The sequence below is a fragment of the Lichenostomus cassidix genome, chromosome 6 (assembly GCF_008360975.1).
Source record: "Lichenostomus cassidix isolate B80296 chromosome 6, HeHo_3.0, whole genome shotgun sequence".
In the NCBI taxonomy this organism is placed as follows: domain Eukaryota; kingdom Metazoa; phylum Chordata; class Aves; order Passeriformes; family Meliphagidae; genus Lichenostomus; species Lichenostomus cassidix.
Window position 1 is genome coordinate 24,391,714 of NC_139487.1, and position 17,501 is coordinate 24,409,214.

Here is a 17,501-nt window from a genome sequence, read left to right on the forward strand (position 1 = left end):
TTAAGCAAGGGCATAAGTGTAACATAATTAGAGAATCTTATTTGATAATGCAGGAAGGGATCTGCTGAACATTTTTATTTGGGAGATGAACTGTACCCTTCCAAAAGAAAAGACTTCTGGCTGAAACCTCCTCCCACAATTTTTATCCCTCGAAGCATAAAAAAATTGATCCATTATTCCTGAGCAATCCTTAGAATATTGGTTCTTTTACATTCTCAAGGTGCAAACCCTAGTTTTTTGATGTAAAAGCTGTTATTGCATCTTAATTGAAGTCTGCCCAGTAATTTCCTAAAGGTAAGACCCGCAGAGCATGAAGATACATGGTTTGAGTTTATTGAGGCTTGGAGTAATATTTATGGGTATAGATAGATGAATCTTATTCAATGTAAGTATCCCAGAATGTATTTAAAGCACATTAATTTAAACTAAATCCATAATAATGTATTTTTCTTTCTCTGCTTGTCTTCAATTTTTGCAGTCTTTTTCAATGGAATGTTAATTACCTGTTAAATTTTTCAGTAATATACAACAAGTTTTTATTTAAAAAAATAGCTGGGACTATTTATAGAGAAACTCTACTCATTTCCTGAACAAAAAGTACAATGGGCAGTTTAGGAACAGGGTGAAAAGATTTCTAGGACTTAAAGGAATCTTAGCAGCTGTGAAAAGGATCAAAGCAGCAACCTGGAATATGTATTTTCACAGGTATTGTTAAGAAATAATGCTTTATATAGAAGAAAATCTTGGATGTCCTTTTTTCCCCTCCCCTTGATGATTTTTCTACTCACATGGAAATAAAACAAGCATCTAGATGCAGTGTCCTGGCATGCTAAACTAGAGTGAAATACACAGTGCTTGTTCTGCTTCGTGTTGCTTTATCCTTTGAAGCATACAAGAATCAAATTTGGAAGCTTTTGTTTCATGAGATCCTGAGGCTCCCAGGCTATCACACTGTGTGTCATCTTCTGCCAGGAGTGGGACAGATGTGCTACAGCTTCCCTACTGCAAACAGGAATGCTTATTTTACTCATGGAATGCTAATTGCTTAGCTCTCCTATTTTGCAGAGCTGTGTGAAGATAAGGAGAAGGAAGGAACACTTAGAAAAATTCAAACCCTAGGTTTGGTGCTGTCAGAGGGAGTGGGTGTTACATGTGGGAGGTAAAGGTGTAGGTAAAAGGAGTGACATTTACTGAACTTATTGCTCAGGCTCCTTGCAGTTCAGCTGTGCCTACTGATGGTATTTGTAAAGCAGCCCACATGTGAGGGAGGGAAAACTGACCTAATAATTAAAAAGGTTAAAAAAAAAAAAAAAGGAAAAAGCAATCTCCAGCTTTCATTCCTTTCATTCTGCCTGAATCTAAAAACATATTTGGGAATTCAGAGTAGTCCTTTTTGCCCTCGGAACTGTCAGACCTGTCACATACAAAGCCTATATCAACAAAGAGCATGTATTATATTAGAAGTGTTTAATGCCAGTAAGCAAAGCCTGTTGAAAACATTAGAGCAGGTGTAGGGGTCTTTAGCAATTAACTGCTCCGATTATGTGGATGCCATATGGCTCAGCTGTGCAGCTCTCTGAACTGAAGCTTCAGCTGTCCTGCATGAGTGAAACATCTACAGCTAAACGTGCCACAGGAGACAATTGATACAGGGTTTGCTACACACACAGCAAACCAAGCTGCTCTTTATTTACTCTTTAAACTTTTGACAGGTAAAATTAGCTAGGTAGCACTTTGACCATGTTACTATTTACTCCAGTTAAAGAATTAAAATCCTTGGTGGGTTATTTTCATGCCATTAAGCTCCTGAAGGGTAACTACTGTGAAGGAGATAATGTAATATGTAGTTGTCGAGTTTGGGATTAATGTATTAGGAGGTGTAGTTAGTAAAAATCAGTACTTGTCACATCTGTGTGAGTCCCATGAGCTATAACCATCTTGCACAACTCTATTGTTCCAGTCACTTTCAATTTTGTTTCCTACTCTGCAGAATTTCCCAGGAGATGTGATGGGTCAGTAGCAGGCCAAAGATGGGCTTCAGACCTAATCTAATCAATATTGTGACAAACGTAATGAAAGAAGCGATGTCACCTTGGAATCCCAGTGCATTTTATCAGCTTTGCTCCTAATGGGATGTGACAGCAAGGCTGACCTGAGTCTCCTTAGGACAGGACAGAAGTTGTGCAAGGGCTGGTGCAAGGATGGCTGTGTGACAAAGGGTAATCTAAGTCCATGACAATTGCAGCTAAAGACTGAAACCACAGGTCCTTTCATGTCAAAGCATTAAATAGATATTCTAATAACCTTCATGTCCAAGTGACTGGTTTATGCATTTATTATATTTTCAGTTCCTCTAATAATTCATCTGCGTTAAAAAAATGGTAACTTGTTCTGTTTCAATGGGAAAGTTATAAGGTTGATTTCACAAATGAGAAAGCAGGAGTCACTGTCTTTACGTATTCCAAGCAAAGCACTTTCACCTGAGTTGTCTGTAATGGTTTATTTCATTTTGAATTGCCCCCCTTTTGCAATCACACACAATAAGATCACTTGTCCACCCATATGTGGCTTCTCTGTGAGGCTAAAGTCAATGATAACTTTTGCCCTGTGATTTCCTCCCTTAGTACTTCTTTATCCTAAGTTTAGTGCTACCTTGGTAGAGTTCACTATGCATTCCTGATGTGCAACGTCAAATTTTTGCGTCCTTCTAGTTTTGATATGGCAGCTTTGCCAAAGGTTGTTTTTATGCTGACTTTATTTTATCTGGTCAGAATTGTATACATTACCAAAACTGGCAAGTTTTCACCCTTAATTTTTATGATTCCTCTTCCTCTACCCAGCTAGGTTCAACTGCTCACCCCGTCTGTTACATTTATAGTTTCTCTGCTCTTAAGTGTTGTCCCCATTCTGTGATGTTCCCTCTAAAAAGTTATTCTCAAGGCATTTTCTTGCTTTGTCTCTTTACCTTTAACTTTCCCCCTCAAGATGAATGGCAATTACTGTCAGAATATTCTCATGCCTAGAAATCCTGTGGCATGTAGAGCACTTGGATATCTGGAAAGTGCAGATATTACTAAAGTAGCTATTAGTGTTGGTCAAAAAGCTCTTGAATGTTATTCCATCTCATTGGGGAGCTAACCTTTAAAGTTTTCTGTGAAAATGTACCCAGTTCTTATTTACACATACACATTGTTTAATATGAAAAAAGATATTTTTTCCTTTAATGTAAGAGAAAGTTTTTTCTCCATCTCATTTTCAATTATTCAAGTTTTCTATATGAGGATTTCCATAAATTGCCTTGCTATGTAAATAGTGGAGCAAAGCTGCCTTACACTTTTTACTAATCCTTCAATTACATTCTGTAGAGCCTTTTTACTTTCCTTAATATGAAGCTAAACCCTCCTCTCACCTACTCCTTTACATAACGAATGCACTAAGAATTATGGACATGACAGCTAAATCCAGCTTTTAAATCCCAGGCATAGTAGCTGTGTGCTGTTGCTGCTCAGTGTTTCTTTCTAATAAGCTGTACGCAATGCAATATCTTATTAGTTAATTTGCAAACCTTTTCTCAAGGGATTGCATGACTTATGTGCATCAGGCCCCTACCAATCCACTTAAAGCTTAAATTCACCACACAGAGAAACTTAGTCCACAGTTGGATCTTATTTGTTGCAATAAAAACCATAATTTCCCTGTAAAGTACCATGATAGTATTTTTGAAGTAACAGAAGTTAAAATTAAAATACCCCTTCACAATTTTTTGAAAATGAAACCTATTTTTTCATCTTGCAGAAAATCTTTTTTATTCTGTTACATAAGGTAACAGAAGGTATATGTTGCCATTCAGATATTACTCTTGACATCTCAGAATTGCTGCTTAACTTGGAAAAAGGGACTGAGAGAAATCTCTGAGAAAAAATACCCATCTTTGATGCATATATCTGATGTTTGATTGCTGATGTTCTGGAAATCATCACCTGAGTTTGGGATGGGTTGACTCCAGAAGACAAATTCAAGCATCTCTGCAGGGAAACTTGGATTCTGTGTTTATGATGCAGTGTACTGCATCACTTTAATCCTGCCATCTCACTTGGTGAATATTCATTCAAATCTGTTTCTGTCTTTGCTGTTATTCCACTCAAGAGCAAGAAAAGGTTCATGTGCCACAATAATATGAAGTAGTAACCTCTGTTTCCATTTCTCCACATCACCATCACATAAAGCTACCACCATGTAACCTTTCTTCTGGGTAGCATCAATTCATTAAAAGTGACCTAATCATGACATAATTCACAGAACAACCAGCAAATTTATAATCTGCATCATGATTTTAAACATGCTTTCTCTGTAGCATAGCCTTAAATTTCTTTGTCACGCATGGCTGTGTGTGGGTGGCTGAACTCTGCCATACCCAGCCCAGAGTTACTGTCACTGTAGCATTCCTAGAGCCATAGGTGGCTCCTAAAACACCAGCAGAACATGGAGCAGCAGCCAGAACAACACTGTGCAGACTTACCTGGCTCTCCAGGACCATGTCCCCTCCCGGCTAGGGCACCTGCAGCTGTCCCTGCTCTGTGCTGCCACGGAAGCCAAGAGCTGCTGTGCCTCTCCTCTGTCTGTGCTCAGGCAGAGTGTGCAGGGAGTGTGGCCAGCCCCTGCTTTCCCTTATCATTACACCCAGAAAAAACGAAAGCACTGTGGGAGGTGCTGCACCAGAGGAAATTCTGAGTCTTAGCCTTCCATTACGTAGGTGTCATGTGCTGGGCACTCACTGGGAACTTCCATTCCTGCCGTATGAAAGCTGCAGTGAAACCAGGGCTGTGCTGCTGTTCCCACTGTGTTTGGGGTTATAGGAATTGACATGCTAGTGATACCAGTGTGCAGAAGGAAAGGAAGCAGATTTTGGGCATGCATTTCTAACTGGCTGCTTTCTTATATCATTGCTGCTAAAATGTCTCCAAAACTCCTGTTTCAGTGTTGTATGTTTTAATTTGTTGTTTTCTGGGGTTTTTTGTTGGTTTGGACTTTTTGGCAGTTTTGTTTTCTTTTTTAATATAAAATTCTTACAAAATTTCCTAGAAACTGTGTACAATATATTCTATGGAAATCTGACCGCTAGGTGCTGGAATTTAGCTTGTTGATTTTTTTTTTTTTTTGAAACAACTTTTATTTGATCATTCTACGTACTTGATTTTTGCATAGTTATGCCCAATGTATACAATACATTCTTTGAAAGCTCACTTTAATAATACAGAAAGAATTTTAGATGCATTCTGTTTGGAGACCTGAATCAGTAATAATAAGAAATGAGAAACTCTCTCCATTCCATGTATGTCTACAGTATAAAATCTTCCAAGAAGAGGCAAATCAGTAAATAGTGAAAGCAATATTCTGTGTAGGTAATTTAGTTTGCAGTTGCTGAAGACATCATGTTAGTGGTGAGGTGGGTTTTGTTTTGTGTAAAGGTATAGAAGTTTTAATAAGGATGTAGAAGTAAGGAGACTGGGGCAGCAGTAGTTGGCAAAGAATGAGGAAGAAAGCACAGGTGATGGCAAAAGACAATGACATAAAGACAATGACATAACTTTATGGAAAGGGAACTGGCATTTCTGTACGGGAAATGTGAAGCAATAGCTTAGAAAGGGAAGGTAAGCAGATAGAGAATGTGATTATATGTTAGTAGAATCCTTTTGGAAGAGGTTAGTGCAATACACTTAATTTAGGCTTGCAGAGATGAGGTTTCTGCAATGAACACTGGTGATGGATAAAAGTGGTTTGACTCTTAGAAGTGAGGAGCATGTTAAAACGAGATTTGAGAAGTGGATGACTGAGGAGCACAGAATGAGTCCTATAACCAGAGATTTGTTGGCAGTGAGGGAAGGAAAGGATGGCAAGCAGGGGAGTGTGTTTTGAAAGCAAATATCAACAATATTGAATTCTCCAATGAACTGTTATTGCAGTGTCCTTGTCTGCATTTCCTAGTGCTCAGTTTGGCTTCAAATAGTCCCAGGATGCATTCCTCTGCTCTCTAATATCTGAACCAGTGTGATTTCTAAGCACTATAAATCTCTAACTATAAATTATCCTACACTGGTGCTTTCAAATAGAAAAAAAACCTTTTATGTAAGACTCATATAAAGTAAAATAATACTTACTTTGCATTTCTTTACAGCAGCATTGCACAGTGGTTCTGCCATCCAGCCTTTCCCAGTTGGTGGACTTGCAGCTATTTCACTCTATGATTTTTGTCATGTGTCTTGCCTCCTTCCCCTTGAAATGAGGGGTGCAATGGATTACTATCACAACACACTGCAATTATGCACTGAAAATGCATTGTAGTGTCAGAATAAAATTTGACATACATTGTTTTAGAGGGGGGAGGATCATAAGAAGGAAATAGCACAAATTATGGAATACAAAAAAGGCAAGGGGAAAAGGCAGAATTTTAAATACTAGGTGCCAATAGAAAGGCAATAGGAAGAGTTGGAAGGGTTAAACACCTCCAAAGTCAAATCCACCAGAGACTGCAGTTTTGTAATAGTCATTAGGAAGTTATTTCCAGTAAAATCCCAATATTTATATTGCTAAATTGACTAGTTATTACACTGTTTCACGAAAACCTTGGAGTTGATAATTTTATTCCTTAGTGCAGTTATGATCATGGAGGAATATGAAATCTTTTTTTTTCCTTCCAGAGAAGTACTATCACAGCATAAAGAAAAGTGACAGCACAATCATATCTCATCAGGATGATGGATACATCCTTAACAATGTATGTTTAAATGTGATATAAAAATAAAGAATATAGAGAAACTGGCAGCCATTCTGTTGACACCTAAGATAAAATGGATAGAAGAGGATCCAGGTGTGAGCTGTTCAAAGACACATTGTAGTTACTGTAAACACAGAGATTATTCACCACAGAACAACTTAAAAACAATCTTGTAGGTTTTTAGTAGGACCTGCTTTTTTTTCTACTTTTTCTTTGGGAAATTCACTGTTGCTGTATTACTAAGCTCAACTTTATGTTGGATTAGTACTGCTGATTTTAGTAAGCCTTGTAGATTTTAGTAAGCCTTGTAGTTTCAAGGCGCTTTTTTTTTTTTTTTTTAAAAAAATAAAACCAGAGCTGTAAGCGTCCTGGCTGACACAGCCACACAGGACTGTTACAGCTGAAGCTCCCTGACTTCAGTTATAGCCCTAACCTGAGCTGTTTTTCTCTGAGCAGATATTTCTTTAGCACTGAGACTTCTACCTTTTACAAATTTGAATTACTTTCTGGAATTAAATATAGGGGCAACTTGACACACAAGTGGAATAAGCAAACAAAACTCATTTGCCTTGAAAGTCAGACTAAAACATGACACTTATTTGCCCAAAAGCACAGTATGTGACTGAACATATAAATATTTACATCAAGTAGGGTAGGTGTCAGTTAAGAGAGTGATAGTGGTTTTGTGGCCATGAGGAATTAAGGACTAATTAATACTTTGTATACTTTGTATGCCTTTAAGTCTGAATTATCCAAGGTGTTTCAGTGTTATCAATGAATTTGTTTTCTGCAAGCACTTAGCTTAAACCAACTTTTAGATAACTTTTAGGGTCCCTGTGTTCTCAATTAAGCTCTGAGTTAATTTTAATTCAAAATTAAATGTTTTCAAAGCAAAATCTTATTTCTTTGATCTTCATCATCCAAACAGAAGGAAAGATAGGATGTAGGCAAGATATATCAAAAATACCTTTTTGAGTTGGATGCACATTTTTCTGTTACATTCATGTGATGCAAGTTTTTTACATGCTAATAATGTCATTGAAGAAATGCTGCTTCACTTCATGCTGGAACTGAAGTCAAAATTTTGGGGGTTTGATGTGCTTTTAGTTGCTGAGTTGTGTTAGGCACAGGTATGAATGCAATGAACACTTACTCTCTTTTCTTGTTTGGCTTCTTGCATGTACCACACTTGGCTTGGGGGGAAGGCGGATGTGCCCAAATAGGGTTAAAGTAGGCTGTGGCTTCAAAGCACTGCAGACAGGCAGCTTCCCTTTTTCTGTAAAGAGAGCAGCTTCCTGCTAGCCCTGATACTGCAGTGAGCCTGTGCAGTGGAAACCCCCACCCCTCTCAGAATGTTATGTAGTGGAACCTGCAGCAAGTGTAAAAACATAATGGTGTGTTTATTTGTGGAGAAGTGGGGAACTACTGTGGGAGTAAAAAAGTTCTCATGGGGTTTTTTCATCGTTCACCCAGTTACTAGTATACAGTGATTTGGAAGAAAAGAGAAAAAGCTAATAAAACCCCATGGAAATTACAGAATTTTGGAGGATATTTTTGTAAAACTTGGTTTTAGAGGACATAGCATTTATGTCTTTTCTGCATCTTCCTTGTAGAAATATTATGATAATACCAATGATGTCCCAAATATATTTTTTCACTATTTAAGGGCTGTTTACTGGTGAACTTAAATGGTTTTGTTTTTTCCTAATATAAAAACTCATTCATGCTGCAGGCTTCAAATTAGAAGCACTATACTTCCCTAGAAAGCTGTGAGAGTGCTGTTGAACGAAAGATGGGTCTTATGTGATTAGATTGTAATTCATACTTCTTATTGTGAATGCAGCCCTAGTCTTCTTTTGCCACTGAAAGTCACTGACTGGAATAAGTCATATATTCCCCCTCTGTTTTTGATATGTAAAGATTGGCTGCAAACGTTTAGCAACAGAGTCAGTTTCTGAATGTTACTACTGCAGTTTAGTTGTGCTGTGCATTTTTGCTGAGTTCTGGTGAGGCTGCTGCAACATATGAATATGGATTTAATTTCTTTCTTTTTTTTTTTTTTTTTTGTAACTGTATGGTGGCTATATTTTGACTTGCACTTCATTGTGATGCTAGAAGTTACCTTGGTGTCTCCTCCTGCTTGGCATTGGTTTGTTATCATTTGTCAGTGCCATTGATTCTGACCTAGAACAGGGAACTGTTACTGGATTTTAATTACTTTCTGCCAAAAGGGAGTACCAAGTGGCATGGTCTGATACAGGATGTGCAGTAATCTGGCCTTGGAAAGGTGATTATTGATACTATTACTCTGGTAAGGGATTTACAGGGATTGTAGGAACTAAGCATTATTTCATGTTGAAACTTTTATTTTTAATATAAACTTGGAGTAGTTAAAACAAAAGTGAAAAAAAATAGTCATGGCTTTTATATATGTGGAAATTTTTACATTTTTTAAATTCAAAACCATTTCACAAGTAGTGAAAATTTTTAGGAAATAGTTCTTGGGTGAATAAAACTGTGTTCCCTTTCAGTTTTATTTTAAATAGGAAAGAGGAAGCCCAGAATAGAAAAATACCCAGAATATAATGTCATGATGTCTGATTTGTGGCTTTCTGAAGATTGTCTTTGATTGCCTAATAGAACTTGTTTGAGAGTGCTAGTGAGAAAGGGAAGATGGTTTCAAGAACAGTTTCTCTGGTTGAAAAAAAATTAAAAGCCTTTTTTTTTCCCTGGTAATGACAATAGGGCAAAAGCCAGATTTCATTATGTTTGTAAATAAAGTTTATTATTTTAAACTTTAAAAATATGACACATGTGGAAATGTGCCAGGAAAACATATAGATTGACTGATACTATCTTAAATTTTTCTTTTTTAATGGAGATAAATTTCCCTTTGTCTATCTCCAGTACAATGATCATGGGTTAATGTGTAGCAGAGGAAGTGAAAATTGATAATTCCTCCCAAGTGTGTGTGAGCCCAACTTCCCTGTGGTGCAGGTGCCCCTGGCTGTGCTGCTTTGAGTCCTGCCCACCCGTGGGACAGCTCAGTGCTGCCAGGAGCCCTTGCTGAGCCATGGGAGTGGAACAGCAGCATCAGCCCAAGGCTTCACACCACCGAGTGGGACCTGGGCTGGAGAGCTAATTGCAACACTTAGGCCTTTTAAAAATGGACAAAACATGCTGGGCAAAACACTTCAATTGTTAATTTATGTGATGGAATGACCCTGCTTTTTTAGGTGATGCTTTGGAAAGCGACCCTGGGATGTTGTATTTTAACCCCAGGCTTTATATACAGCTTGTTTCCTGCAAAAAGCTGCTCTTAGATTTCCAGCGCTTGTTCCTCCTTGTGACACCTGTGTGCTTATGTGCCCAATTTTTAAAAAGCATGGAGCGACACAAAGAGAAATGTGTTCCTCCATAGTGGTTTTCCTATGACCTCTTTTCTTTTGTTGTTAAGCAGGCACTGTGAGTTAAGTGATTTCCATTGTTTTTTTTCTGCAATTTGTTGGAGGTATTCTTGTCACACCAATCTAGATAGTGTTAAATGTCTTTATTACATTATACTTCTTAATGCTTCTAAGAAATACTGCATGTAAAATAAAGATGCAGATCTTAGACCACAAACTGCATGATCCTATCACTGCCAGGAGTCACCAGCCAAGAGCCAAGCATGGCTGTTTGCGGGAACTTTTCAGGGTGGCAGTAAATGTTTTGGTCACTTGAGTAGGGAACAGCTCTGTGTTACTGATGGCAGAGTTTTGCCCATGTTGGCATTGCTGCAAAGACTACAATCCCCTGTTCTTCAGGTGTAACAGATCCCAGCAGAATGTTGGTCATTTACAAAGAAATGCAATGTTTTGCTACCCATAATAATTATAGAACAGTATGGCACACGTGTTCTCTGACAGTTTAGCTGTATAATGTTACTATAAATCTGATTAAAACAGTGTAATCCTGGGAGTGTCTGAAGGCACAAGCTGGGACCAAGTCCAGTTGTTGTAGATTCCTTTGTGAGCTGTATTTTAGCTCCCTTGTTTCTGGTTTGATACTCAGCTATATTGGCTTTGACTCTTTTTGTTTTTCTGAAGCATGAAAGTGGAAGGTGGAATTGTATATTTGTCTATTTCTTAATCATCTCCAACCATGAGCACTTTTATTTCGGTATTAAAAACTGAAAAATGGCAACTAATTGGCAAGGCTATCTGTCCTATGCATTACTGGCTTTTTTGTATAAAACTCTTGACGACGCTGAATTAGGCACTCAAATTACTTGCACTAAGTCCTTTTTGTTGCTGTTGTTGAGAACCATTTAGATTTGCAAGTCAGAAGGGTAACTTCTGGCTGTAGAACTGCTGTACACTTTTCAGGAAATAGGCTATTTACTGGGGTTTTTCTTGGTTAAGCAGATTACTTGGCATTGGCTCAATGTTTGCAAGTTTTCAGCCAGGTTTTTCTTGGCCTATCTCCATTCCTGGGCCCTATATCCACTTTTAATCATTTTTTTTTTTAGCACAAATATGTATGGTCACATCTCAAAGGAACATTGATTTCCTCTAAAAACAAGTGTCATTTGGTGAATCACTTGATATTTGCATTAATGATGAACCGTTATTTGTCTCTTACTAAAAATGGACAAGTTGCATAACATGGGGAGGAGTTGGTAGTTTGATTGTGTTTTGGGGGCTGTATTTTGCTTTATTTACCTTCAGGTGGTTCTCTATAGCTTGAGGGTTCAGTGAAAGCTCCCTGTATTGAGGTTGTGCTTTCAGCTATTCTCTGTGGCCACAGTCTTGTCTTTTCTGATGTCCCAGAATAGAATGAGGATCCTCCCAAGAGTGTGATGCCTCAGGCGGCCACCTCATGTGACCAAAGCAGAAGCTGTGGAAAAAGCAACTCTCCCTAGTTCTGAAAGGAAATACCCAGAAACTCAAGTGAAAAAAATCCAGGTTGGAAAGCACCGGACAATTTCCCACGTAAATCTTCAGCATTTTTCTTGTTTACAGACAGCTCAGAATTCTCTGATCTCAGCATGGTTTATATGGTCACGATATGAAAATAGTTCTAAAAGCTGTTTGAAAGTGATAGTGTGGAATAAGGTGAACAGGTTTGAGAAGTAGGCCTTATTCCAACAAAAAAGACAATATCAAAGAGGGTGCCAGAATACTTCTGGAAAGAAGAGGGGCTGGTGTTGCAGCCAGGATGTGTTTCATTGACTTGAATTGAAAAGGAAGCGAAGAAAAACTTGAATTTTGCACACGTTATGCAGCCATAAAAAGCCGGACATACATTAGGAGTTTGAGATTCTCTGCTAATAAAACATTACTTTTATGGTAATGCAGGCTTACAAAATGAGTGTGGGCACTCCAGGACCTGGGCTGAGGGCCAGCAGACAGTGAACTCTGCTTCCAGCGTGAATCAGATGTTGTTGTTTGTCTGAGTGACACGTTGTTTCCCTGGTAGATACAAAAGGCTACTCTGTGGAAGATTGACTTGAAAGAATAAATAAAGGTTGCTGTGACCAATGAGATCAGAGGAAAACAAGAGCCACAACTTGGTTGCAGTTCCGTACGCTGTAAAGGATATTCACCAGGAAAGCCTCAGCCAGGGGATTCTTACTTTATGGCTATGTGCCATGTGCAGGAGAGAACACAGTTCTCTTTACAGCAGGCTAAGGTGGCATCAAAAATACTTAGGGGTTAATTTTTTTGGTCATATCCTTGCTTTATTGAGAATTTGTTTGAGCATATTTTACAGGTGTATGCTTTGGCATTTCTTTGTCACATAATTTGGGTAGAAGCATTCCCTATGTCTTACGGTTTGTTTTGGGATGAAGATTTGTTTGCTAAGCATCTCCTTCTTTGGGTTTAGTCTTCCACACTGCCTTGTGGGGCTTTTATCTATTTATTTATTTCAAACAGTGAGTATTAGGTTGTGCTCTATCGTTTTGAGAGCAAAATATCACACAAAGTGAAAAACTGGAGAGAATTAGAAATTCCATGTTCCCCCATATTGCACCCCAGATTAGGCCAGATAAAAGAGTGAGAAAAATATTGGCAACTAATGCTGTGCTGAGCATAGCCTGCAGCTTATGAGAACTGTATCACATGGTGTGCTATCATTAATAAAGTATTGCTGATTCAAGGTATTGGAAAGTTACTTATTCCTACTCGTCGTTTTGTTTTAAACAACAGCTTGCTTTTAAATTAATTTCATGAGAAGGTTTTTTCCTGTTTTGTCCACAGTGTTTCAAAATGTAATGGATACTACTGTCACAAGCTATTATAGACAGCTTAGGGATTTTATTGACAAGTTAAATGAAATAATTTAGAAAAGTTATTTCTAGAAAAAGAAAAGCCAAAACCAACAGTAACCTTTCCTTAAGTAGCTCTGCATCTCTCTACTCTTCTTTTCTCATAACCAGTGGGTGACAGGGTGGATTATGATTTGGCGCTGAGATTTTCTCACAACAGAAAAGTCTTCATTCCAGTTTACAATTTGAAAAACTGCCAGTGTATATTTCTGTTTCTTAGGAAAGCTCATTAGCACTACACCCTTACTGTGATGTGAAAAACATGACCAAGACAGACACCTTTGGTAATTACAGAAATGACACAGTCATCATCACAAAGAGACACAGAAAAAAAAATAAAAGAAAATCAGTATTCCATGCTAAAAATTATCAAGACCTGTGCTTCAAAGTTCCTCCTCTGTTTTAGCAATTATTTTATGCATCTGTCACCAGCTCCTGCTAGTAGTTCTTTGCATTTATGTTTTTCCAACTGTGCAAAGTAATGTCATCTGGGGTTTCTCAGGACTACCTCCATGCAGACATGCCCTTCCATCCTTCCATTTTATAGGTAACCTCAAGGGAGTCAGCCTCAATCTGAGTGAAATGGTGAAGCTCAGAAGTGACCAGGCACCCTGCTAGGTGTCATTGAGCTTGTTTAACAGAGAATAATACCTGCTCTGTCATACTTTTGTCTGTGCTTCAAGAGTGCACAAGTGAAATGAATAAACATATGTTGAACTGGTGAGCAGGAAAGGTGAGAAATACCATTTCTCTCCTGCTTCATTTTTTTAGGCATTTATTTTTATAAGTCTGTGTGCTGGTTTATGACAAAGGTATGTGTGTTCTTTACAGAATCACAGAATATCCTGAACTGGACCTGTTAACACTGCTTCAAAAACCAGCTTTGTTCCTTAGGTGAAATTGATTAAACCTAATCAGCTGATTTTGATGGGCACAATGATCTGGCCACCAAAAACGTATCATCCAAGTGATTTATGAATGCATGAGCTGATGTACCAAGTATATAACATACTTCTGGCTATTGCTGTAGTCCCTGGAATGAATCAGGACTAAAGCAAGCATATCTAAATGCCAACTTTTATAACTATAAGCTTCAGAGTCACCATTAGTCAGATTTTATCTGAACTTTGAGGTTCAAGGTAGTGACAATATACGAGGTTCTCAGCTGAATTAATTCTTAATTCCATTAAAATCATTATACCAGCTGAAAATGAGGCTCAGGGCCATACAACATGATGTAGGTATCCAGTCTTGAAGAATTCTGCTCTGCTGCTGAGGCCACAGAGGGACAGATGGCACAGGCCAAGTGCCATCTTGCTCTAACACTTCTGCTTTGCTCACTGCAGGAGGCAGTTGCCAACACCCAACTGCCTAAGAGACACTTGGCCTTGCTTACACAGATTTAGGCTGCTTTTACCCCACCTTTTGGTCATATCATCAGGGACTCTACCAATCCTTTCATTTGCAGATGTTCCCTTTAGTTCTTATGTGCTAAAATGAATGCTTTGTGTAAATGTTTTGTTCCTGAAATCAGTGCTTACCATCTGTGAGGCATCTTTTGTCTTAGGACACTAAAGCATGCTACAAACAGTAACAAATTCATATTTCCTGGGGCAACTGGACTTCGTTTGGTTATTTTTGAACAGCTAGGTTTGTTGGCTACGGGATGGTGAATGAGTTACTTAAAATGAGGTACTTAAAAATAGTACTTTTACTTCACAGATAAGGAAGGATTCAGAAAACAATAAGGAGTGCCACTAACTTTATTTTTCAAAGATCGGAATGGGTTCTCTGTTCAGTGATTTTAGTCTGATGCTGTTCTGAGTTAACGACAAAGCCAGGCAAACCATCCAGCCCTCGTGGCATCCAGTGCTGTGACCCACTCGGTTCATTTATTGGTACAAAACCTCCAAAGTAACCCATAGCAATACTGTCTCTCTTTACCTTTCATTGCTCTTTTGTAGGTACATGGGGGAAAACTCTTTCATGCAGTTTTAAAGTAGAGATAATCTATAGTTTGTACAAGCAAAGTCATTTCAAGCATCTCTTAGCTTTCACTGAACTGAAAAGAGATTTCATTTAAAATTGTATTGTAAAGCTTATTCATAATTAATCATAGCACTGTGAAAGTGAGTTTCAGTTTCTTACAGATAGTTAAGGTAGGCACGTGATCTCCTGTGGAAAGCTTGATTTAGCTGGCATTTAACAAGCCTAATGCAATTCCATCTGCCAAGGTCAGTGCCAGAGTGTCAAAATATTTTTACATGTTTTTTTTTTCTGAATCTTCTTAAGCCCTTCATTATAATTACATGATACTACACATCTTGGTTGATTTGGAAGCCAGGTATTACTATTATTTTCATTTTTTCTGCAACTGTAAAAGGAGTTTTCCTCCAACTACTGGAAGTCAATCTGAATTGAAAGTAACATTCCTTTCTCATCTTCTTTAATTTTTCTGATTGCTGTAGCATGTGGGGACACTAGGAGTGATTTCTTTCTTAAGTTCTTTAACTTGGTGTGCTCCTCTGGGGAAAAATGTTACACAGTTTAATTTTAGATTAGGTATATTTATAATTTTTTACTTACTATTTTTTACTATAGAGGTTATGTAATTTAGTTACATCTTTTGCAAGTCTTAGCCTTTATTCTTTTACATCTATTTTATACAATGAAAGCAGTGCTGTAATTGGGTCTGGCTTGTTGGAAATGTTTCAGAAAAAGCATCATAAGAATGGGGTCTGGAAGTGACCTGAGATATTACTTGAAATCTACCCTAAGGTATGCAATATTCACGGCACATAGCTTTGAAATGGCCCCTGAAAAGTTTTAATAAAAGATTTGTTTGTGCATGTTGCAAAAAAATTAAGTCTTTCTTTGTAGAACATTTTCTGGTGTTTTTCATCTCGCTTGCTTTTTTCTGGATGCTTCCTGTATTTTTGTAGTTTGAAGCTCAAGTTTGGGTACTCTATTCCAGCTGAGAGACACTAGCATTAAAAAGAGTGGATTAGTTACCACTACTGCTTGCATATAGCATTCCTTTCATCTCCTAAAATCATGTTTTAACAATCACACTGAGTTACACTGCTGGTTCGTACTGTGATCTGCTGCACCTCCTGCTTACTGAGTTCCTCTCTTTTTGTGAGTGTGTTTGTGAGCAGCTCTCTGGGCTCACCGTGCATGTGATGAACTTTGTCCTGTAGTTTTTAAATTCATTTGCCAGGAACCCTTTGAATTTAAATCCTGCCTTCCCAAGTACATCTCTTCCTGCTTTGGTAATATTCCTAAAATTCTCATGCATAATTTACACAATTTTTGATGATGCTAAACTACTGAACTGGGCAGAATGCAGTTAGACACCTTACAATCCCACTGGAGACAGCTTGCTGGCACAGGAGCAGGTCATGGTAACTATGGCCCCATTATGATTCTTCAGCTGATTGTGGATCCTGTTTATGCTGTTTATCTGTGGGAGAATCTTTTGTGGAGTCCATTTGAGAATGTCCTTGGGACAAACCAAATGGCTTGAGGATACTTTAGAGATGTCAATCCTACTGCTGAATCCTTGTTGCTAGGCCAGTTATCCTGGCTGAGAAGGGAGTTGGACTGCTTTGAAATGATCTGTCCTCAACTTGACAAGGTTGCATTGGAAATTTCTCATTGATTTATTGCGCTCTGAGGGTTTATAAATAAGTAGTTCTCCTTCCTGTGTTTTCCTGAGCATTGCATTTGGCATCCCTTGATGTAACACAGTGATCCCTCCTGCTTCCACCAAGGAAAATGCTCTGCTTATCTTTCTCCAGTAATCTGGGATCTCCCATTCTATGCTCTTTCCTGGTTGCAAAACAGTCTTATGGAATTGGCACAAATGGAATATTGGAAAAATAATTGCATACCTATTCTCATGAACTTCTCCTCTGAATACTACAGCTATTAGAGGATTAATTGGCTGAGCAAACATCAAATGTTTACAGTTAACTGAATTTCAGATTTACATCATGGACAATGCTATATTTGGTGTGATTTTTCACACGAACTCCAACACCAACAAATCCTGGCTATAAAACATTTGGTTTCCAGGAGAGCTTCTGCTGGTTTTGCCCCAACATAGGCTCCCATGCTGAGCTGCCCTGTTCCAAATGTGTGCTTCAGCCTGTTCACCAGCTCCTGGAAGAAGCATATCTGCAATCCACCTGAATAGCCATTGCTTAAATAAGTCCTAGTGTCTGACAAAAATGACTAACAACAAAAACTGATGCTGATCTATTTGCATTTCTAAGGCCTAAAGGTCTATGAATAGTAGAGTAAAATAGGGCTGTAACTCAAAGTTTCATAATCAGGGGTTTAGTTCTTTTCTGTATTTGCATCGTCTGTGCAAAGCCCACATTTTTATGTTGTCTCCTTCCTCAAGTCCTTATT

At 38.2% G+C, this 17,501-nt stretch overlaps 2 protein-coding genes across 10 annotated transcripts in view; one reads left to right on the top strand and one right to left on the bottom strand.

The window, feature by feature from the left end:
* Nucleotides 1-17,501, top strand: part of LOC146435489 (pulmonary surfactant-associated protein A-like) — a 287,765-nt gene that overhangs the window by 51,358 nt on the left and 218,906 nt on the right. The gene's annotated exons all lie outside the window — the stretch shown is intronic.
* Nucleotides 1-17,501, bottom strand: part of RASGEF1A (RasGEF domain family member 1A) — a 154,196-nt gene that overhangs the window by 46,766 nt on the left and 89,929 nt on the right. For 3 of the 7 annotated variants that reach the window (XM_085064058.1, XM_085064059.1, XM_085064057.1), the window contains one exon: nucleotides 6,159-6,273. The exons of 3 other annotated variants lie outside the window; for them this stretch is intronic. In XM_085064058.1, coding sequence (XP_084920184.1) covers nucleotides 6,159-6,200 — 42 coding nt within the window. In that variant the 5' untranslated portion in view covers nucleotides 6,201-6,273. Of the gene's footprint in view, nucleotides 1-4,519; nucleotides 4,670-6,158; nucleotides 6,274-17,501 lie in introns of those variants that run through there. One more of the 7 variants, XM_085064060.1, reaches the window with a different exon arrangement.